Raw genomic sequence first — 23,997 nt, 5'->3', positions numbered from 1 at the left:
CTCTCCTTCCCGTCTTTCTCTGTTTCAGAGTACATGAACCAGAGTATGAGTGACACCAGTCAGAGCAGCAGGCTTTCAGAGGTTTTGAATCCTAACTACGAGGACCTGACTCTGGGCTGGGGCGCTGCCTCTGTGCCCTCCCCACCGGTGAACCTAAAGCCCTTTGGACGACGTCCCAAGGGACCAGAATACCTAAACACTGCCCAGAGCTCACTCCCCCTCGCTCCCAGCGACAGCCTCGACAACCCGGACTACCAGGCTGACTTCCTGCCTCAGGCCACCACCACAGCTTTAACGGAGAGTGGTGTGTTTCTCCCGGCAGCAGAAAACCTTGAATACCTAGGTCTGGATGCTGGACTGCTTCCCCCTCTACGCTAGATGGCGGCAACATTCAGGCACTTCAAGCTGAAGCTATGGAGTTTCATGGAACTAAAATGTGGCCGGATTCAGGCTGCTGACAGTATTTCACTGTTTTTATTCTCAGTTTTTCCAAGAAAACAATGGATTTATCAATTATCTGCAGCTACACTGGAGCTGAACCTTCACATTAAGTGTTGCTCAGCAGCCCTCTGACAGAGGAAGAGAAATGCCAGATTTTCCCAGGTTTTATTTCCAGAGGGAAATAAAACCTTCGGCTCACAAACTGGGTGTTTTTTCAGCTCTTAACTGGCTGCACAAACTTGTTTAACAAGTGGGAAGTGATTTAAACCCGAGTGCAGCAGCTGCTGTTGAGACAGAACTATTTCAACTCAACCCACAGAATCACATTAGTTTGTCTCTACTCTGGTCTCAGTCCTGCAGAGGATGCAGACTTTAGTGACAAGGGGGACACAAAGTATTAGGCACCAAAACACATCAAGTTTGTGCATTATTGTTGTTGATCTTTCCTGTGCGTCTTCTCCTTAATATTTATAGGATTTTATTGGGCCATACTAAAAGTAGCGGCACATAAAAGAAACAAAGTGACTTTTTCAAGCAGGCACAGATATTTTAAAATGCACAGATGGTCTGACAAAAGGATCTTTATGTGGCTAATAATGAAAACTGCCAGGGGACAGCATCAGTCAGGGACCAGCTGGCACTGCGGCGCCCCCAGCTGGCAGTGCAGAGTCTCTGCAGTTCTTTTCAAAGCAAGTGCAACAAAAACAGGGAAGTGAATTGGCTAAATAGACATTTTAAAATGTCTGTGCTACGGCTCCGAGATGCTGCAAGCATGACAAAATAATTAGTCCCAGTATGACTTGAAACTTCATTCACACTCTGTTCCCCCTTCCAGCGTTTGAAACGGTATATAAACATTGAGTTTGGGGTTTATAACACACTAAAATGGCGTTTTAAGCGGCTTTAAAAACTTTCACGTTTATTAATGTGTCGTGTTTGTTCTCCCAGTGATGTGACAGTATCCTGCTGTGGCTGCACACAGGTGAACATATGGTAAAGTTCGTTATAAACCAGCCTGCTGCATTGACTGTTTACAGACTACCTATAAATGCTAAGTAGGCGTTTTTGTGCTTATTATGTTCCACGTGATTCTGTTCTAACACAATTTTGTGTGTTACAACAACACATCACCTTTTCATGTTTAAGAATAGAACAAGCTGTTTGCTGCCTTACTGGGCAGATCTTTCACTTTTGGCTCCATGTTTTCTTGTGTGCAGTCAAAAGTAAAAGTTAAAAGTAAAAGTTAGTACCCACTTATTTAAAATGGGAAAGAAAGATTAAAACAGATTTTTTTACAAAACCATAATATTAAAAGGCCCAAATGTTTCTTCATTATGAAGAGGAAGGCAAACGTTGCACTGATTACATTTTCATTATTTTGCTCTACCTTACAAAAACTCATTGACCATTTTTGTTAATTATGATGCTGAAAAAACATTTCTAGCTAGATGTGAATTATTAATATGTTGGGTTTAGGGTTAAGTTTGCGTCTTCTTAAACTGAAACTGTACAATAACAACGTACATTCAGCCAGTACAAATGCTCTTTGATCATCAGAAATAAGAGAATTGTCAAGACATATATAAAAAATAATGGTTAAAGTAAAATTATTTCTTTCTGCCATTTCAAAATAAGTGGGCACTAACTAAAGACTGTGTTTTGTAGAATCTTTCACACTGGATCTTCTAAAGAGTCGAAAGTTCTTGTTTTTAAATGTTTCTGAAAAGTGATACTGCAGTACTTTATCTCACATTTTGTGGATATTTTTAAGTTTGTGTTTGCTTGGTTTTATTTTATCTGCTGATGCCCAGGGACAGACGGAGGTTGTGGTTTGTTTTGTACATAGAAGGATGACGCAAGTTTGGATCCGTTGGAAGAATGAACTGTGTCTCTGGCAGCAGTGCAGCTCTGGAATAATGTAAAAAGTTTAATCTATGTTCATATTGTGGATGAGTAAGGTAAGTTTCATATTTTTTCATGTTTCCAAATCAATCAGGAGAGAAGCATTTTTACTTTGTTTCCCCAGGTCTCAGTTAACATTTGTGCCACCAGTTAAATCACAAGTTTGTCCAATTGCTTATCATTTGAGTTGAAAACACTTTGAGATAAGTGGAGGCTGTTGGGTTTTTTTGTACCTGTAAGTGGAAATGGTTTTCTGACCCTTTAACTGTCAAGAATGAGCCAAATTCAAATACACTGCTTGTTCCTGTTTGTCACTGGTGTTAGTGGAAATGTACGGAAGCTGATGGTGGCTCTGGGGGATGATTATTCTTCGTTTTCTGCAGCATAGTAATTATTCCTCTGATTATCTCAGGATAAAGCCTATAATGAAAGATCTCTTGTTTTCATCCACTCCTGTTCTGGGACAACCATGCGGGTAACTTAATGCAGGAAAGGTGCTCAGTCTCTCTCCTCTTTAAAGTGCTGTGAGCATCCAAACACAACCATGGGATACACTAATACACTCTCTGGGCACATTTTGGTTATTTGTTCAGCATCAAGTTTGAGACTTGCCTTCTATGTTAAGTAACAATTTACCCTCATGTTAGCAGAACATGTAATGTGGTCATAAAGAGACAGGGATGTATGTGGATGAGTTAGTGGGAACAATTGTATACCTGGTCCCACTGCAGAAGATTTGGACCCAAAAAGCTTGAGTTAAAACAAATGTTGAAATATCATGTGCAAAATTTAATGAAAACTGGATATTTCTATTAGTTTATTAAAGTGCGAAAGGCAGAGACAGCACTATGAAAAAAGACTGCTCTTTGCAGATGATGCAAGAATCTTGACAAAAGCATTGATCTAAATAATTGAGCCCACACCTTAGGATGACTAAATTTGATAAAACTGACTTGGTTTTATTGAATAAATTAGTTGCTTAAGTCCTGATGAGAAGATAATGAGCCTAAAAACTTTTTGGCCACACTCAGCTCCCGTAGAAAACAACGCTGATGAATTATGCTGAATGTCTGTAAATGTTTTACTGTGTAGCATTTTAGCTTTTTGAGCTGTTACAATGTGAAATTAGTTGTGAAGCCACTTTGACAGATGGACATATTGGTTGTTTACAGGGTACAACTAACGTGCTAACGAGGACGCCATTTTGTTGGAAATAATGTTTATTGTTTGATGTTGAATAAAAAAAAAAATTGTCATGAAACTAGTGTGTGAACTTTCTATAGATCACTGCTACAGCACTGAAATCCAGAGTCTGAGATTTATGGAGACATGAGGATGATGGAAGTACCTACTCTGCCATGGGAGATGTAGTTTTTTACAAGACCAAATGCCATAAGTACAGTTAAAGCCAAGCTCTGCCTGCCCTTATTTTGAAATGACAAAAGTATAAGTATTTTTTTTTTTTATCATCAAGATAATATTTAATGGAAATTCATGTAGGACAAATGTTCCATCAGAAATTCAGTGTATTTTTAAATAACTTATCAAAGGGGATGTGAAGTTTTGCATCGATACAATTTGTATTATTTGACCATTTTTGTTGACTCAGGGTTTGTGAGAAACCCCACGGGGCTCCTTGGACATGTTTCAGCATTTTGATGATCCAGGACCTGATCTTCTCCTGTGCAGGTTTCTTGAGCACCTCTACAATCTGTTCATTCATCAACGTGATGGAAACTGCTGGTGTTGGTAAAAGACACATATACTGTCTCTGTGTCCTTGTTTGACCTAACACCATCAGCCTGCTGCTGAAAGACCGTCTCAGGTGCATCCTGGTCTATGCTGTGAGCTTTGCGGCAGAGGATTTTCCCTCTTAAATCCTCTAAAATCTCCACTGGACTCCTCTTAAAATGGGTCTTTGTCTCAGAAACGACCACAGTCTGGTTTTTAGTCACAGTCACTGTGTTCACATACTCTGCAGTGAGCGGGTAAATAAATAAAAACTTAGGGCAAAGGTCAGTGTTACTAAAGCTGGAGCTGATTTTAAAAGTTCATGTACTGATGCTGCATCAGTACATGAAGTTTAGCAGCTGCTGCTTCATCCAAATGATACATCAGGTCATTAGATTCTCTAAAGTTCCTAAATCTGTCAGACACTGAGGGGAAATAACATTACATTTAAATACACCAATAAAGTACAAGCACCTTAAAATGATACTTGTACTAAATTGCACAGTACATGAGTAAATGTACTTACTCACCACTTTTGAGTTTACCTGCATGTGATCAGTATTAATGGGGTTTCTCACAGATTTGCATTTTATTGACAGGGTTTGGTTTAAAACGCTGCAAATACTTTTTAAAATATTCAACAAGGCAACAAATTAAAAATAAAACTAACACAAAGTGTCTCAGTGAGCTGTTGGACCCCCAGCACAGCAACAACCGTGAGATTGGTGGACAACCGCTGTGTGAGTGAGTGAGTGTGTGTGTGTGTCTGCACACTGTAAGAGCACATGCCGCAGGCTCTATTCATTTTTAGTGTCCTGTGTTTCCCAGGGGGGCTGAGGTCTGTGCCAGGTGCTGCTGGTGGTTTGGGATTGTGCTTTTGTGAAAGGCTGAATTGAGTGTTGCAGCCAGTGATAACTGAAGCCTCTGTACAGTATATATATCGTTTATATGCTTATAGGTCACTTGCAGCATGAAGGTCTGTTCATTCAATCCTTTAGCTACAATATGAAGACAGAAGACTGCAGAAAGTTCAGTTTGTGTCACAGAGTCGGGACGTCAACTGCTGGACTCACTCATTAAAAGCTTGTGTGTTTTTTTTTGTAATTAGTGAGCTGCAGGCAGCTTCACATCCAGGGTTTCATGGGAGAAGACGTCCTGCTGCCCTGTGTCTACAACCAGAGCAGCTCTGTCTCTGGGACCGTCTTCGTTCACTGGTCGGACGAAGATGGGAGAGTTTTCCTTGACATAATCAATAATGTGCCGCAGTGTTTCAACCAGCACCAGAAATTCAGAAGCCGAGTGCTGAGTTTCTCTGACATCTATAAGAAGGAAACTTCTCCATCCTCCTGAAAAACCTGCAGCAGTCAGACATCAGCGACTACGACTGCTATGTACCGCAGCTTAAATTCAGTCAGATCATCAGACTGAATGTCTCAGGTTTGTTTCCTGACTCTGTCTCCATATGTTTAATGTCTTCATTCTTCCAATATGTTTACGTTTTCTGCGCTTTTTGTTGCAGAGACATCAGGATGAAGAGGACCTGCTGGTGCTGCAGTGACACCAAACCACCTCCTTCTGCTTCTGATTTATATGCTTCAGCTGAGGCTGGACTGTTGGAAATAGGCTTCATGGAAAAATAGCTTCAGGCGCAAACAAAAATAGTCAGAAACCTGAAAGAAGGTCTTCAGAAGCATGAATTCCTGCAGATCTCAACTGATCTGGACTCCAGAACTCAAAGTAAAACCAGCGCTGACAAATCAACAGGGATTCAGACCTTAGGAGGTGATGGAGGTTTTATTGGACCAGCACAGTCTGCAGTCTGGGGTCTCAGACTTCAGACAGTCCACATTTTTCAGCACAAAGTTGTTAGGACGTTGACTAAATGTCTGTGAATTCTTACATCAGATCTGTGATAAACAAAGACGAGGTCGGAGCAGAGACCAGGACGTTTATGGACAAACTGTAGGAACATTTCTCAGGAAACAGTTCACGTGTGGCTCATGTTGCAGTTGAATCTCTGCACATGTGACAGGAGCTTTACAGTGTTTCACAGTAAGTCTACACTGTATTAGTCCATAAATACACGTGGACCTAAATGATAGAGGATGTGTGTGTGTGTTTTACTGGACATAACTAAATCAAGTTGTTCTAATTTCAGTGTCTGCTCACTGCCCTGTTAGAAATTATTATTCTCTGATCCACATCTGAACACATTCTGCACTAAACACTGATATTCAGTTCAATGCAGAGAATCTCATTTTTATTCAATGTAAAAAACATTTTAAACAATGTTGGTACGTAATGATGTAGAAACTAGGCCGAACCACTTTAAGGACACTGTGTTGTTATGTCTGAAGTGAGAAAGTTTGAAGTTTGTTTGATTCTGGAATTTTGAAGTTGTTCTGCAGTAACAAGCTTGTGACACAAGATGGAGCCAAATCACTTCATTACACACTGATGACGTTCAGTTATTCTAACCATTTACTCTGTGCTAAGAAACAACAATAAGAATAATAGCAATTTTTAAATCACTAGTTTAATAGTTTAAAACAGATAATCTGACTAAATGACAGTAGAATTATACAATGTGTGATCAGATCTACTTAGCTGGAACTACACACCAGACCCACAATAATAAACCTGAAGATTTTTGGTAAAAGAAGCAAAGACAGGAATGTGATGTCTTCTGGTGGAAATTTTCACTGGTTTAGCTGCTGCATTTCGAACAAGTTAGAGACGAGCAAAGGATTTAAGATTCAGTCCAGAATAGAGAAAGCTGCTGTTATCTAGACAGGAGGAGTTTTCACGGTCCAATAAAGTAATAAACGTTTGAACTTAATATTTCTGAGGTTTAAGAAGCAGAACTTGGTTGTCTGGGTTTTCTGCTTCTCCAAACCAAGTTTGAAATCATACTTAACGGCCAGGTTTCACGCAGCCTGCTGAAATGCTTAGGCCCTTGTGGTTGTTTTGTACCTGTCATCGAGCTGAAGACATTTTGGGGACTTTTAACACTGAATGTCTAATAAAGATCTGCAGTGTCAGCGTTTTTTGTGGCAATAATATTATATTTACTATCACTTGAGGGAGACAGTTTATGTGTCAATAGACTTCTCTATAATCAGATATAGAAGAACAGTTTGCAATACGTCTAAAATGATAAGACCATACAGTCAAGTGAAGGTTTTTTCCAGGATGGGACTAACAGAAAGTTTGAGACTAGATAAAGAGGATCTGGTGACTGGAGGACAATTTATAATTGGAAGGACCGTGGCACAACAATATGGTCCTCTTATAAAAGTCCAGTTGGCATAATGTCAAATGAGCACGTGGCTCTTTTCAAGTGAGTGATTATGTTTGTAAGTTTATTTAAACTGAGACGTGAGGTTAGGATCAGGATAGTCCAGTCTCTGGGCTCAGGGGGGGAAGAAGAAATGAAGAAATGAGGATGGTTTAATATAAAACCTTAGTTATCTAAAACTGTATTTAAAGCATTTTTAACCGAAGTTGAGCTAAAGAAAACATAGTGACTGCAGACAAATGTTGCCTCTGTTCAGTGTTTATTCTGAAACTGGAAAACTACTTCAAATTATTCCAAACTGCTCACTTACAGAAAACTTAAACCAGTATTCTTTACACAATCACCTTCAGAATTCAGTTCCTTAACAGCAGCACAATCCGACGCCTGAATCCATCAGAGATCTGCAGCCTGATGTCAACAGCAGAAGTTGGGATAAATGCAGGTCAGACTGGTTAAACAGAGGAAATGTAGATCACATGTCTCATCTCCACCACTGAGGTTTCAGTGTGTAGTGTTTTAGTAACAGTCTGGTGTTGGCTGTTAAAAATATAACCGCTGATCTGTGATCAGACTCAATAAATGGCTATAAATGGAAGCGATACTGTAACTGTGGCTTCACGGCGCAAAGCAGTGACCACACTCATTACCTGCAGAACGTGGTTTACACAGTTATTCCGTCTGGGCGGCTTCCACTTCCTCTGTTAGTTTCACCACCATTAGATGTGAGTTCTGATTTCTCACTGATGCTTCATAAACACAGTGAGTTATGAGACAGTGCTGATATGTCCTGTGAGGTCTCCCAGAAAGACTCTGGGCTAAAATGTGAAGAAACGTGATGAATGTGACAAAACATGCTGTTAGCGTTACGCTTCTAAGTAGGAGAAGGTTGGAGACACAGACCAAATACTTCCCCCACTGACAGGTTAGCTGAGGAGATTCCACCAAACTGAGCATGGTCTCCTTCCCGTGGACTTGGGTAACACATGGATGAATTACTGAATGGACAAACCAGGCACAGGCCCAGGGCTCATAAATAAAAAAGACACTATACTGTAGAACCACAAAGCCACACAAATTGTGCAAAATGACCACAGGGACAGAAAAAGAGTCCATGAAGACATCTTAAGCTGCTGATTGAGTCCAGAACAAAGAACAAAACCTCTGCTGATGCACAGATCCACTTCTCACTGCTCAGTGCAGGACACAGTGTTTGCACAGGTCAAAGTACCAGAGAGAGACAGTCAAGCTGCATTTGAACGGCCTTTACTTTTTATGTCAGTTAATATAGAACAAGTTAGTGGACGGGACACGTTGTTTGAAAATAGTGAAACATCCTGTGACATGTTCACATCTGTGTTAAAACACATCCTGCACCATGTAGAAACAGGAACTAGTCAATTTAAAAAATACACTTTTTTTTTTTGATTCTGAAGACAGTGTGTTCATGTCCCGAGTTTGAATATGGACTCAGTGAAACTGTGAAACGTTATCTGATAACAGTAGACTTTACTTCCATTTCCTTTTGAATAAAGTTCCTTCTTGTTAAACGTTATTTTGCTATTTTCAGGAACTCGAGCTGAGGAGCGATGTCTTCATCTTTCTCCAAACTTCCTCTTTTATTCCACTGGACTTCATAAACCCCATAACCCATCAAAGTGGGAACTGATGTTTGCTACGATCCTGAATCCAGGACAGAAATGGCAAACAGGTCTTTGTCTAAATGTGCATTTGTATTACTCACTGCATGTGTGTGTGAACCTGTAGTGATAAACTTATAGTAAAACAGATCAGCACTTTGATGAACTCTCTGCCTGTTGTGTTCTTTCTCATTACTGTTGCTGTTTTCTCGAGTGCAGCCTCATGTAGGAACCTCACAAACCGAGGCTGATTTAGGGAGAATTTACTCTCACTTTAGTGAATGAATGTTGCTACCTTTAGGTTACATTCAGTACTTTGGGAAAACTGCATTAGGAGCAGGCTGTACAGTCGCGTGGGACTTTAAAGAAGTGAGAATGCGACTGGAAACAGAGATAGATGCAGAACAGGAACCATAAACAGGAAAGCAGCAAGAGTCATTACGGGGTTGGATCCACACAACCACATGTGCACATGACGAAGCTCATTTTTGAAGTGTTGGTATTTAGACTACTTCAGTTTTAGAAACACACTAATATACCTGTAACAGAAACTCCTGCTGCATTTTAAACCACATATTCTGCTCAGAGTTTTCTTCCACAGGTGGAAACAGTAAAGCAGAATTTAATGCAGCTACATTTGAACTAATCTCACTTTTGTCATAAGTGAGATCTCAGTTCAGTATAAAACCAGTATGTACTCGAACATCAGGGGCATAAACTTTGGACCCCGGTCTGTCCAGTCTGTCCACTGTGCAGAAGCGACTTTCCCATGTCCTACAAATTATAGGAGAAAAAGCAGTTTTGTCAATATTTCTGTCGTTGGTATTTGTAGAAAAACTGCATCTAAAGTTCTGCTTCTTTACTTAATGAACTGGGTTCAGATGAATCTAAAAATAAACTGCAATGAGTTGATGTTCTACGGGAAATTTGTCACTGTCAAAGACGCCATAATATCTGACTTCCTCAGTCACAGGATATGAGCAGCAAGGACAAAACTCCAGTAAATTAGTCATGTGATGTCAGACGGTTTTGCAACCAAAATTAGTTCACTTTCTTAAAACGTCTCTTTCTTTGACGTGACAACAGCCACAGCTGACATGGTTCATTCTAACTGACTCACTTCACTCTGACCTGCGCAGTTTCTTTCCACTGGGGCCACGATTGGTAAGAAAGTTCTTCGCAGCTTTTACTTCTCTTTTTAACAAAAACATGTATTAATGTTGTTCTTCATCTCACAAATACATTATAATTGAGTTTTATTTTAAGACAAAATAAAAAAAAAAAACATAATTTAATGAATGTGTTCTTTGAAAAGCAGTGAACTCTGGCTGCACTGGGCAGTAAATCACAAAGTTACTGTAAGATTAAGATCAAATAGGGAAGTTGCTTTATAAGAAAGTGAACAGTGACCACAGTAAAAACTAACCGTTTCATTGTGTTTTCAGGGAACAAGTGTGTGTGAACATGGATTTGCTCGGCATGTTACTGAGTGTCCTCTTTGTTTCAGGTGAGCTGTTTGTTCACTTATTTGGTGACATTACTCAAATCATTTCCAATAGAAACTTCATTTAGAAACACAGACAAAGACCAGAGCAGATAGAGACACTTTTTGTAACTCTTCATGTTCTGACTGGAAAGTTTAATGTAGAAATATAGAAAATGTATAAAACATAAAGATTATTTTATTTGAATTTTCAACATGTTGTTAATCATGAGACTGAATTTACAGGAGCTTCAGCTGATTGTCCTATGAAACCAGATCTTTTCATTACTGCACCAAAGAAGATGGAAGCACTGAGTGGATCCTGTTTGATGATTCCATGTAACTTTAGACCTAATCCAGAAGAAGGATTCAGCAGCACAAGAGAAATCTTTGGAGTTTGGATTAAAAATGACTCCAGATTTGGCCCAAATCCAAACAATGTGATCTTCAACAGCAGTGGGACAGTTAACATTAATCCAATGAAGATCACTGGAAACCTGAGAGAGAAAAACTGCACCACTGTATTTTCTAATTTAACCACAACACACACAGACACATATTACTTCAGAATAGAGAACGAACCATTCAAGGCAACAGCTTCCTGTGATTCTCTTCAAATAACAGTTAAAGGTAACAGAGAGTTTTCTTTTCATAAGTTTGGTCACAATTTTTTTATAGCTTTGATCTAAACAACAAACTCTGTAACGACAATTTACACTTTATAATCTGAATAATTAATATAAAATTATCAGTTCACAGTTGTTAAAACATAAATGTGTCAAATGTGTTTAACACTGGAACAAACTGTAAAGTTCTTTAGAGTAAATGTGTGACTGTAAACTCCAGATTCTGCTCCGAGACCCATCATTAAAATCCCAGGTGATTTGAAGGAGAAGGAGTCTGTCACTATAACCTGCTCAGCTCTCACTCCCTGTCCACACTCCCCTCCTAAACTCACCTGGACTCTGCAACAAGACCCTCACACCAACATAGTGAACACAAATGGAACCTTTACAACTAAAATCCAGGAGACCATCACTCTGTCAGACAGACATGATGGATCCACCATCAGCTGTTCTGCCACATATCCTGTGAATGGAGGAAGAGACGTCAGGACAGCAGAGACACAAGAGACGCTCAGAGTGTCATGTAAGATAAACAGAGTTTGGTATTGGATCCTGTCAGCACATGAAGCTGATTTGAATCAACAAAGTTCATGTCCCATTTTCCTCAGATGCCCCCAAGGACACGTCAGCCTCCATCAGTCCATCAGGTTTGGTGTCAGCAGGGACCTGGGTGAATCTGAGCTGCTCCAGCAGAGCCAGGCCTCCTGTCAGCAGCTTCACCTGGTTCAAGAGCAGCAAAGATGGAGCCAGGACTGTGTCTGAAGGAGCCTTTTACAGCTTTAATGCAACACAGAGAGGAGTTTATTACTGTGTGGCTGCTAATGATCTTGGAAACCAGACGTCAGCACAGATCAGGCTGAGTATTGGAGGTAAATACTGAACTGAACTGAATCCAGCAGTGGAAGAACATCAAATGTGTTTGGTATCAATATTTTATACAATAGTGTAAATGCAAAATTGTATTTGATGTGTTTGCATTCAGTAAGAAGAACAGGAATCATCATGACGTAAGCAAGTGAAAGTGGAAATTTTAGCAACTGAAGCTGAAAAAGTTTTCAACCTCACAAAGTTCTGTTTTTTTGGTTGCTGAGTTTCTCAAAATTCTTCCCACATAATTTCTGTAAACATAAGCGACACAGTCATTAACTGCTCATTTGGTAAACCAGTGGGTCTTTGGACCAGTCCAAGTGCATTGTGAATAATTCTCGTTATGTAATCCTATGTTGATACTATACACACAGCTTTCTTAGGTAGATAATCAGCTCTTTAATATAGAACAACTTCATTAAAATTTGTTGACAAATGTGAACCAAAGCTTCCGCGTTTCCTTGTATTTGCCTACAGGCCTGTCTTACTTGGTCCAATATGGCGGCGATGCTAATAAACTGAAGCTAGGAGCCAAAGCAGCTAATGAGGTGTTTTGCTACTTTTAGGAATTAGGATTTTGTTTGGCAAAATTAGTTAAATTGTTTAAGAACCTGATGTGAGATAATTTTTCGTAAAGTAATGGCTGATGTAATGTACCTCAAACAAATACAGTTGTCTACTTGAGTAAATATATAACCTTATGTTCAGCTCCTGGTTGTAGCTACAAAGATGGAGCAACATAAACAGAGCACAAAAATGGTTGATGCATGGTGGAATATTTTTTTCTAAATGCTGTAAGACCTGAAATGTACATAAAGGGTGGGTGACATCGATGATTCTGATTGTCTTTTGTTTCTGTAGGAACACATCCGGGAGCTCTTGCTGGAGGACTCATTGTGGTTTTTGTACTCATCTGTGTGGTTGTTGCTATTTGGTAAGTATCACTGACACGTTGCTCACCAGCTAATCTTCTTATTTTCTAAAGATAAACTAAACATTTAATCAAACTGGCTATTAGTTTGTATTTGTGCTTTGTTTTATTTTTATGGCTCAAAGGTCTAAATTTCCTAATGTTGATTGTTCTATTTTGATGTTTTAGACATCATTGGAAAATCAAATATGTTGATATGTGTTGTTTGTGGAGTTCCTCAGGGTTCTACACTTGGATCACTACTGTTCTCTGTACATGCTGCCACAAGGTCACGTTGTACACAGAACAGAATTATTTATGCTGTCCATCCTTGTCACTCCCAAAGAGAACCTCAACATCTTAAGCTCTGCTACCTCCAGCTCTGCCTCCTGTCTTTTCTTCAGTGCCACTGTCTCTAAACCGAACATTGCTGATCTCACCACTGTCTTGAACACCTTTCCTTTCATTCTTGCCAAAACTCTTTTATCACACAACACACCTGACACTTTTCTCCACCCGTTCCAACCTGCCTGCACTCGCCTCTTCACCTCTTTTCCACACTCTCTGTTGCTCTGAACCGTTGACTCTAAGTACTTAAAGTCCTGCACCTTCTTCACCACTGCTCCCTGTAACCTCACCATTCCACCTGGGTCCCTCTCATTCACACACATGTATTCTGTCTTGCTGCAGCCAAGCTTCATTCCTCTGTTTTCCAGAGCAGACCTCCACCTCTCTAGATTTTCCTCAACCTGCTCCCTGCTCTCACTACAAATCACAATGTCATCTGCAAACATCATAGTCCATGGAGATTCTTGTCTAACCTCATCTGTCAGTCTGTCCATCACCAGAGCAAACAAGAAGGGGCTCAGAGCTGATCCTTGATGCAGACCCACCTCCACCTTGAACTCCTCTGTCACACCTACAGCACCTCACCACTGTCTTACAGCTCTCATACATGTCCTGCACCACTCTAACATACTTCTCTGCTGCTCCAGACGTCCTCAAACAATACCACAGCTCCTCTCTCGGCACCCTGTCATACGCTTTCTCTAAATCTACGAAGACACAATGCAACTCCCTCTGACCTTCTCTGTACTTCTCCATCAGCATCCTCAAAGCAAATACTGCATCTGTTGTTCTCTTTCTAGGCATGAAACCATATTGCTGCTCACAAATGTTCACCTCTGCCCTTAGCCGAGCTTCCACTACTCTTTCCCACAACTTCGTTGTTTGGCTCATCAGCTTTATTCCTCTGTAGTTGCCACAGCTCTGCACATCTCCCTTGTTCTTAAAAATGGGCACCAGTACACTTCTCCTCCAGTCCTCAGCATCCTCTCACTCTCCAAGATCTTGTTAAACAAACTAGTCAGAAACTCTTTGCCACCTCTCCTAGACACTTTCATACCTCCACAGGTTTGTCATCAGGACCAACTGCCTTTCCACTCTTCATCCTCTTCAATGTCCTCCTCACTTCACTCTTACTAATCTTTGCTACTTCCTGCTCCACACCAGTCACCTCTTCTACTCTTTGTTCCCTCTCATTTTCCTCCTTCATCAACTCTTCAAAGTTCTCCTTCCATCTTCCCATCACACTCCTGGCACCTGTCAATACATTGCCATCCTTATCTTTAATCACACTAACCTGCTGCACATCCTTTCCATCTCAATTTCTTTGTCTGGCCAACCTGTACAAATCCACCTCTGTCTCTTTAGTGTCCAACCTAGCATACAAGTCCTCATATGCTCTTTGTTTGGCCTTTGCCACCTCTACCTTCACCTTACGCTGTATCTCCCTGTACTCCTGTCTACTCTCTTCAGTCCTCTCAGTGTCCCACTTCTTCTTAGCTAACCTCTTTCTCTGTATACACTCCTGAACTTCCTCGTTCCACCGCCAAGTCTTCTTGTCCACTTTCTTCTTTCCCAGTGACACAACGAGTACCCTCCTACCTGTCTCCCTGATCACATTAGCTTTAGTGGTCCAGTCATCTGGAAGCACCTCCAAACCACCCAGATTCTGTCTCAGCTCCTCCCTGAAAACTACACAACATTCTTCCTTTTTCAACTTCCACCACTTCGTCCTCTGCTCTGCCTTTGGCCTCTTCATCTTCCTCTTCATCAAAGTCATTTTACACACCACCATCCTGTGTTGTCTGGCTACACTCTCCCCTACCAATACTTTACAGTCACTGGTCTCTTGTCACCCTATGTTCCTGCCTCTACTGGAAGAAAGTGTCCACTAAAGCCATTTCCATACTCTTGGCAAAGTCTACCATCATCTGTCCTTCTGCGTTTCTGTCCTGAATACCAGACCTGTCCATCAGATTGTCATCACCTCTGTTCCCTTCACCTATCTAACCACTAACATTGAACATCACGCCTTCAATTTCCAGCTTCAGACCCACCAACCTGTCTAATACTCTTTTCACTCTTTTCACCTCCAGAACTTTCCTTACAAACTCATGCTCCTTGAGAAGGACAACTCCTACTGAATTTCTATTCCCATCTAACCATGGTAAAACAACGTGGACGTCAAATGGAAAATCAAATCAACAGAAAGTCAAATGGAAGTCAGATTTGGTGTGGAAGTCTTGTTTGATTTGGCATGTGATTTATGTTGGATGCCTTTCCTGACACAACCCCCTGCATTTATACAGACTTGAGAACTTGAGAGTGGCACAATTAGTCACTGGATTTTGCCCCCTTGTGGCTGCATTAGTTAAATAAATCACTATAATTTATTTATACTCATAATTCAGAAAACCATTTATCACATAACTCAGTTTGTGTATGTTTGCTGCAGCTAGACTAGAATTTCCAATATGAATTCAATGTATGCATATTTTAGGGTCATTACTTTGGCAATCTTTGAGTTTTAGATTTGAATGTTGTCAAGTTCTCAAATTGAAAGCATCAATATTATTATTATATATGTAGTGTCTTGAAGGAAGTGTGAAAAACTATGGTGATCAGTAAACACCTATAGCAAACTTTGGTACAAGCATGAACTGATTAGATTTTCAGTTCACAGGTTCATGCTGACTGTCTTCTAATGTCTTCCAGGTGGTTAAAGTACAAACATCGATCTACACAAACAGAGGTGGGAAAACAACAGTATTTCTGTATTGCAAATATGTTTCTAACAAGTTAAACAGACAGCACTCATGGTCTGTACATGTGTCAAAACAGGTTCTTCATTGGGGCATTAAATAAGAAGTTTGATGTGACTTATATTATTCATTAATAAGAGCTGCATCAGAGACAGAATTAGGAGAACAAACATTTATTTGCAACAATAACAATAAGCAACATTTCTTGTTTGCTCCAGTTTTCACAAAGTCCAAACGATCCAGCTCCTCAACAACCTGAGACAACAACAGGAGAAGAGACTGTCCATTATGGAGAGATCAACTTTTCAAGCCCGAGACCTGAACCACGTTCACATTTAGTGCAGGACCAGGGACAGGACACTTTGTATGCACAGGTCAAAGTGTCTGAGAGAACAAACATCTTAACACAGACTTCTGATGGCCCAGAGAATCTCTACGCTGAAGTAAAGAAAAAATAAAAATGATTTTAGGTGTATTTGATCACTGGTTGTAGTGCTCCCACAAAAGTCCTTTTGAAAGTCTGACTGAAGCCTTTCAGATGACATGTGAAATGTCTTCACGAACATCAAACAAATCAGTCACTGAGTTGACACCATGAGCCACAAGAATTAAGCTCACTTCAGTTTTATTCATTTATCTGGCAGCAAAACACAACTAGAATCATCTTAAGGCACTTTAAGGTCAAGTACTTAGAGAATTAGAGAGAACACAACAAATGACCAAGAAGAGGTTGAAGGATAAAGAGGAAGTTGTCGTGTTCACTATAAACTGAACATTTACTCTGTGATCTGTTAGATATTTATTTCTTTATCTGTATTTCTGAATGTTTGTGCAGCACTTACAGTGAAGTGGAGCTGTTTCTTTCTAATGGGACTAATTAGTTTGAACTAATTCCACTCGTGCATAAATGATCATTTCTGTAACTTTCTCTTCGTCATGTTTCTTTGCTGAACTCAGTAAAACACAAAAGTACAAACATCTTTAACCATTTGATGGAGTGTTTCTTTGATTTTACGATTCTAAAAAGACGATTCGACCGTGTTGTTGGTGTTTCCATTAGATGCATGTTAAATGTGTTCAAATGAAATAAACATGTTGATCTCAGATATAAAGACACATTCACACATGTAGAAACACTGTATGTGTGAATACAATATTCATTAGAAAGATGTGAAGAAGATACTGACTTCCTCATTCACAGGACATGAGCTGTAAGAACTAAACCTGTGTTTCTAAACTCTATTGGTCGTCAGGGGTCATGTGACATCTGGAAATAAAATTCACCTTCCTAAATATCAACTCTTTCTTTCATGTGACGACTGCTGGTTACATGGTTCATTACGGTTCTGCTAAAATTCACAAACTGCCTCATTATTGTCTAAAATTATAAAACTTCTTTTACTGTTCAGCTGCTGTTACATTTGGTAAGTTTTTTATTGTTTCCACTTCTCAAACTAAAACTTTTTTGTTATTTTATACTGAGAAATATTTCAATAACTTTTTTATTTTTAAAAAACAAAAACAGTGTTGAGTTATTTTATTTAAAATATATTTTATCTAATTTCAACATTCTGCAGATGTTTAAACCTTCATCTATGAGTAGAACAAATGAAAAGTGTCTGATTGTGTTTGCAGGAACAAGTGTGTGTGAACATGGATTTGCTCGGCATGTTACTGAGTGTCCTCTTTGTTTCAGGTGAGCTGTTTGTTCACTTATTTGGTGACATTACTCAAATCATTTCCAATGGAAACTTCATTTAGAAACAAAGACAAAGACCAGAGCAGATAGAGACACATTTTCTAACTCTTCATGTTCTGACTGGAAAGTTTAATGTAGAAATATAGAAAATGTATGAAACATAAAGATTATTTTATTTGAATTTCCAACATGTTGTTAATCATGAGTCTGAATTTACAGGAGCTTCAGCTCTTTTACGCCATTTGATCTTTTCATTACTGCACCACAGAAGATGGAAGCACTGAGTGGATCCTGTTTGATGATCCCATGTAACTTTAGACCTAAATCAGAAGAAGAATTCAGCAGCACAAGAAAAACCTTTGGAGTTTGGATTAGAAATGACTCCAGATTTGGCCCAAATCCAAAAAATGTGATCTTCAACAGCAGTGGGACAGTTAACATTTATCCAGTGAAGATCACTGGAAACCTGAGAGAGAAAAACTGCACCACTGTATTTTCTAATTTAACCACAACACACACAGACACATATTACTTCAGGATAGAGAACGAACCATTCAAGGCAACAGCTTCCTGTGATCCTCTTCAAATAACAGTTAAAGGTAAAAGTATTGTTGAATAGTTTTATTAAATGGGTTTTTCGAACCTGCTCTTTACTTAAATAATACAAAATACCCTGTAATCATATACAGTAATCAGTGTTAATGTATTAATTAAAAGTTCTGTACTGCTGATATATGTGTGAAAAAATATAATTTAATACAGTAAAAACTAATGGTGTGTACAGTGTGTGACTGTAAACTCCAGATTCTGCTCCGAGCCCCATCATTAAAATCTCAGGTGATGTGAAGGAGAAGGAGTCTGTCACTATAACCTGCTCAGCTCTCACTCCCTGTCCACACTCCCCTCCTAAACTCACCTGGACTCTGCAACAAGACCCTCACACCAACATAGAGGAAAACAGAGATGGAACCTTTACAACTAAAATCCAGGACACCTTCACTCTGTCAGACAGACATGATGGATCCACCATCAGCTGTTCTGCCACATATCCTGTGAATGGAGGAAGAGACGTCAGGACAGCAGAGACACAAGAGACACTTAGAGTTTCATGTAAGACAAACAGAGTTTGGTATTGATCCTGTCAGCACATAACGCTGATTTGAATCAACAAAGTTCATGTCCCATTTTCCTCAGATGCCCCCAAGGACACGTCAGCCTCCATCAGTCCATCAGGTTTGGTGTCAGCAGGGACCTGGGTGAATCTGAGCTCCACCAGCAGAGCCAGGCCTCCTGTCAGCAGCTTCACCTGGTTCAAGAGCAGCAAAGATGGAGCCAGGACTGTGTCTGAAGGAGCCTTTTACAGCTTTAATGCAACACAGGGAGGAGTTTATTACTGTGTGGCTGCTAATGATCTTGGAAACCAGACGTCAGCAAAGATCAGGCTGAGTATTGGAGGTAAATACTGAACTGAACTGAATCCAGCAGCGGAAGAACAAGTGTATTTGGATCAATGATTTAATGCAATTTAATACAACACATTTTTAAAATGTTGCTCAAAGTAGATCTGACATTTACATAAAAGCTTAGTGACAGTCATGGTTGATAAAGAGATTTTTTTTTTATTCCCATATGAAAAGAACTGTCTTTACTATGGGCAGCAGTTACTGGAGGAATCAGTGGTGTTGTTTTACTAATCTGTGTGGCCATTACCTTTTGGTAAGTATTACATATTACATCTAGAATTTATTAGTACTTTTCAGAATTTAAAATGGATGTTTGCTGTGGAGTTCCCCTGGGTTCTATACTTGAGCTGTTACTGTTTTTTTTTTATGTTGTTTTAAGCTCAAAGTATAAACAGAGGTAGAAAATATGTGTATGTATATGCAGATGACAACCTTCTATTTCAAAATTTGTTGACTCAGCTCAGCATTTAATTTATGTTAGCATGTGGAAGAAATTATAATCACAATCCAGAAGCCTAATGTTCTTTTGGATCATTAACTGAGCTAAAAAAGTGTTACATGCAGTCACAGTATCTCATACAGTATTAATACAATAACACAATACCTATATTAAACATTACTTATAATTGAACAACTCCCATGCAGTAATTATATATTGAGTGAATACATGTCTGGTGTGTTTGATCTGTTCCAAACTTAGTTCATATGAAATGTTGCAGAGTAACTTCTTGTTGAAATTTTAATTCAGCATTCAAGATTCAAACAACTTGATTGATCTCATAGGGAAAATTGTGTTGCCTTGTTACAGCTGCTCTTAACGTGAAAAGGAGAAAAGAAAGGAAGAAACTTCACCAAACCACAACAATGTACAAGTACAAACTACTGATCAATAAGTAAGAAAAAATCCAGCTAGAGGTGTAAACCATGTGTCTCACAGAGTGTTTTCCAGTCAGTGGCCCCCTCAGACCATCTTCTTACTGTTTTGGTGGTGGGGGGCTGCCTTTGAACCAGGGGCTTGTGGAGAGGTAGGAAGTGGATCAGGTTAAAGTCCAATCTGCCAAGAGGGGCAGAAGAGCTGTAGGCCTCTTTAACCTTCGAGTACATCAGGTCCACATAAGGTTTGAGAGAGATGAGGGTCGTGGAGAGGGTTGCACGATTAAAGTCACCTAAGATCATAAAGAGGGCGTCGGGGATGTCGGGTCTGGAGTCTGGCTCCCACCGAGTGTATGACGTCACATTCGCCGTCTGCGGAGGCAGAGGGAGGAATATAGACTGCGATGAAAATGGCGTGTGAGAAATCTCTGGGCATTTAGTAAGGACCCAGGCCCACCGTCAACAGTTCGATATCCGGGCAACAGATTCTTTTTTTCACAGTATCATGACCAGTATGTCACCACCTGCTCTTGATTTCCTCCTTTCTTCTCTCCTCCGATCCTCCCGCACTGTGTTGAAGCCGTCAGCACTGATGCATGTGTCGGACAAACTGGGACATGTCTCTGTGAAACACATTAGACAACACTCCCGAAAGACATTTTCCTTCCTCAGCAGTGCCGCCAACTCGTCACCTTGTTCTCCTCACGTTCTCCTCACGTTGCCCATAACCAGTGATGAGAGATGAGGCTTGAATCTTCTCTCGCTCGCCTCTTTTCTCTTCCCTCCCCTCTGCTCGTTACCAGCTCTGTTACCTCTCGCTGTTTCCTTCTTATTTCGTCCGATATGTTTAAAGTCCGAACGTAACTTAAATCCGCAGGTCAAACGAGCGGCTCCAGCTCCATACAGCTGTTGCGCGCTGGACACAGCTTGAAGCAGAAAAGGTTCCACGATGAAAAAGACTTTCTCCACCCTCATGATCAGAGAGGGGAACTGGATACTAAAGTACTACACTGAAAATATGAAAAGGAAGAATAAATTAAAAGAAAAGGAGAGAAACTGCAACAGTCCGCTCGGTCTGCGCCCGCGCGATACAGTAATGATCTGACTCAACAGTTCCAGCAAAATCATTACTCTGATGAAGCAGAGCTTTAAACTGACATTTGTTTTTAGTTTTCTAGTAAAAAGTTTATCTAAGTTATGAAAAAGCTTATTTTTTTAATCTTTGTTGGGATTGTATATTTCCAAACATTATTGATGGTTTTACATCTTATTCAAAGCACATTGGGATGAGGAAAAATGTTGAATAAATATTGCATTATTTTTATTCAAGATTCAAGATTCAAAGTGTTTATTGTCATATGCACAGACAGAAAGCATGTTTCCCTGCACAATGAAATTCTTACTTTGCCGTCCACACTAGATGCAATATAGTAAAGTAAAAGAAAAATAGAAAGAAAATAAAATCCAAATACATTTAAAAAAAATAAGAGCAATGAAGGCAATAAAGTGAGGTAGTGCAGTTCGGAAAAAAAATTAATGTGCAGATGGAAAATGTGATTCAATGTAAACAGTTATGTTCATGGTTGCAAACTCCTGTCAGCTGTTTAGGAGTCTGATGGCAGAGGGGAAGAAACAGTTCTTCAGTCTTGAAGTCCTGCATTTCACACTTCTGTACCTCCGTCCTGAGGGTAGAAGTGTGAACAGTCCATGATGGGGGTGGGAGGGGTCTTTGATGATGGAAGCAGCTCTGCTGTGGACTCAGCGGTGGTAGATGCTCTTCAGAGAGGGCAGTGGAGTCCTGGTGATCTTCTGTGCAGTCTTCACTCTCTGCACGCGTTTGGTCCATGGCAGTAGTGCTGCCGCACCACACCGTGATGCAGTTGGTCAGGACACTCAATGACGCAGCTGGAGAAGTTTCTGAGGATCTTACGCGACATGCCAAACTTCCTCAGCCTCCTCAGAAAATACAGCCACTGTTGGGCCTTCTTGACCAGCTGCGTGACGTGAGGTGTTCAAGTGAGGTCCTCAGTGATGTGGACACCCAGGTATTTAAGCTGCTCACCCTCTCCACTTCAAGCTCCCAGATGAACAGTGGCTGATGCGTTCTCCTGTCCTTTCGCATGTCCACTATCATCTCCTTCGTCTTGTCTGTGTTGAGGGTGAGGTTGTTGTCTCCACACCATGACACCAGACTGGCCACCTCCCTCCTGTAAGCTGCCTCGTCACCGCCAGCGATGTGTCCTATCACTGCGGTGTCGTCCGCAAACTTCAGGATGATGTTGTCCTTGTGGGAGGCGACACAGTCGTAGGTGAACAGGGTGTAGAGGATGGGGCTGAGTACACAACCCTGTGGAGGCCAATGTTTGTGATGATGCTGGCTGAAGTCCTGTTACCAATCCTGACAGACTGAGGCCTGCCAGTCAGCAAGTCTAGGAGCCAGTCACAGAGGGTGGGATGCAGACCAGGTGTGGACAGTTTGTGGGTGAGTTTGTGGGGGATGACCGTGTTGAAGGCGGAGCTGTAGTCGATGAAGAGTATCCTCAGGTATGAGTCCTTATTTTCCAGATGGAAAAAACAACCCCAAAGAGAAGCACTTATAAACAGGAATCATGAGAAGCTCCTTTTGAAGCTTTTGATGATTCTATCTGAATGTTTCTGGTACTTAAGCAGAGTCTAAGATTTAGGAAAGGACACTGTGTAGGTTGTGTCCCATAGAGGAAGATTTTCTGTCCTTTGATTGTCACTACTTTGCTTTTGGTTTTCTTTCAGCTGATGTAGATTCCCAGGCTTTTGAAATTAGTTAACTTTGCATATTGTTCTTCAAAATGTTCTGGTTTTAGGATTATATTATCAGAACTTATTATCATTGTTATTGTATCAGAAAAATGAAAGTATCAGCCTTTTGTCCTTCTTCCAGGTGGTTGAAGTCAAAACATCCATCTTTACATCCAACACAGGTGGGAAAACATTTAAAGAACAGTACAGTGTGTGTCGTGAACCTATTTTAACAACTGCAGTTATAACATCTACACTGGACTGAATGGGTTGGGTTCCTCACTAGAAAGTTACACAGGAAATGTGAAGCAACACATCCTGTTAGAAACACCCACGAACAGTCTAGTGTTGTATCAACAAACATGCAGAGTTTTCAGATTATCAATGTAACTCTTTTGGCAGAGCAACATTTTTTATTGTTGTGTCCTGTTAAATCAGATTATTGTATCATATTTTCAGAGTCTAATGGGTCAAGATCAAGTCTGTCAAGAACCAGTCAGAACCACAGAAGAAGAAAGTGTCCTTTATGAAAATGTAAACTTCTCAAGCCTCAGAGCTTAAGTGTCCTCTGACCCAATGCAGGACAGTGGACAGCAGCAGGATGTGTTGAAGGCAAACAGATTAACTGCTGACGGTCCAGAGGATTATTATGCTGATGTGAATATTATTTATATATTTATATTATTTGAATATTATTTTTGGTATGATATTTATTTCTTTATCTTTTCTTTATCAGTGAAGTGGAGCTGTTTCTTTCTTATGGGACTAATTAGTTTGAACTAATTCCACTCGTGAATAAATGATCATTTCCGTAACTTTCTCTTCTTCATGTATCTGAACTCAGTAAAACACAAAAGTACAAACATCTTTAATCATTTGATGGAGTGTTTCTTTGATTTTACGATTCTAAAAAGACGATTCGACCGTGTTGTTGGTGTTTCCATTAGATGCACGTTAAATGTGTTCAAATGAAATGAACATGTTGATCTCAGATATAAAGACACATTCACACATGTAGAAACACTGTATGTGTGAATACAATATTCATTAGAAAGATGTGAAAAAGATACTGACTTCCTCATTCACAGGACATTCACAGGACTGTAAGAACTAAACCTGTGTTTCTAAACTCTATTGGTTGTCAGGGATCATGTGACATCTGGAAATAAAATTCACCTTCCTAAA

General features: G+C 40.0%; 2 protein-coding genes and 1 long non-coding RNA gene across 4 annotated transcripts in view; all 3 read left to right on the top strand.

The window, feature by feature from the left end:
• The window catches only part of LOC137104399 (melanoma receptor tyrosine-protein kinase-like), a 30,067-nt gene extending 26,463 nt beyond the window's left edge, over positions 1 to 3,604 (top strand). Inside the window, exon 27 of the mRNA XM_067485527.1 lies at positions 29 to 3,604. Within this exon, the coding sequence (XP_067341628.1) occupies positions 29 to 378 (350 nt within the window). The 3' untranslated portion in view covers positions 379 to 3,604. The remainder of the gene's footprint in view (positions 1 to 28) is intronic.
• A 403-nt stretch (positions 3,605 to 4,007) lies between these two features.
• LOC137104389 (uncharacterized) lies at positions 4,008 to 9,090 on the top strand. Its single transcript, XR_010911690.1, has 3 exons — positions 4,008 to 5,511; positions 5,594 to 6,126; positions 8,940 to 9,090. It is a non-coding gene; the product is annotated as an uncharacterized lncRNA (long non-coding RNA).
• A 951-nt stretch (positions 9,091 to 10,041) lies between these two features.
• LOC137104374 (sialic acid-binding Ig-like lectin 13) lies at positions 10,042 to 20,301 on the top strand. Of its 2 annotated transcripts, XM_067485436.1 has the most exons (9): positions 10,042 to 10,173; positions 10,455 to 10,516; positions 10,739 to 11,122; positions 11,339 to 11,641; positions 11,727 to 11,987; positions 18,506 to 18,811; positions 18,896 to 19,156; positions 19,339 to 19,417; positions 19,973 to 20,301. In XM_067485436.1, the coding sequence occupies exons 2-9, from the start codon at positions 10,474 to 10,476 to the stop codon at positions 19,980 to 19,982; spliced, it is 1,647 nt and encodes a 548-aa protein (XP_067341537.1). In that variant the 5' UTR covers positions 10,042 to 10,173; positions 10,455 to 10,473; the 3' UTR covers positions 19,983 to 20,301. The 2 variants fall into 2 exon arrangements, with proteins under 2 accessions (XP_067341537.1, XP_067341536.1); XM_067485435.1 differs by lacking the exons at positions 18,506 to 18,811; positions 18,896 to 19,156; positions 19,339 to 19,417; positions 19,973 to 20,301 and adding exons at positions 12,847 to 12,919; positions 15,956 to 15,992; positions 16,221 to 16,982 and having other exon boundaries at positions 10,044 to 10,173.
• The last annotated feature ends 3,696 nt before the right edge of the window (positions 20,302 to 23,997 follow it).

The sequence above is a fragment of the Channa argus genome, chromosome 19, assembly GCF_033026475.1.
Source record: "Channa argus isolate prfri chromosome 19, Channa argus male v1.0, whole genome shotgun sequence".
In the NCBI taxonomy this organism is placed as follows: Eukaryota; Metazoa; Chordata; class Actinopteri; order Anabantiformes; family Channidae; genus Channa; species Channa argus.
Note: the sequence above shows the minus strand (reverse complement) of the source record. Positions and strands in the feature narration are given on the sequence as shown.

What these genes read in the sequence shown, in the direction of transcription:
- LOC137104374 (XM_067485436.1), top strand. Translation starts at nt 10,474, where the DNA reads ATGGATTTGCTCGGCATGTTACTGAGTGTCCTCTTTGTTTCAG. An exon ending in GAGTGTCCTCTTTGTTTCAG is followed by an intron (nt 10,517 to 10,738) that starts GTGAGCTGTTTG and finishes CTGAATTTACAG; the next exon opens with GAGCTTCAGCTGATTGTCCT. An exon ending in TCTTCAAATAACAGTTAAAG is followed by an intron (nt 11,123 to 11,338) that starts GTAACAGAGAGT and finishes TGTAAACTCCAG; the next exon opens with ATTCTGCTCCGAGACCCATC.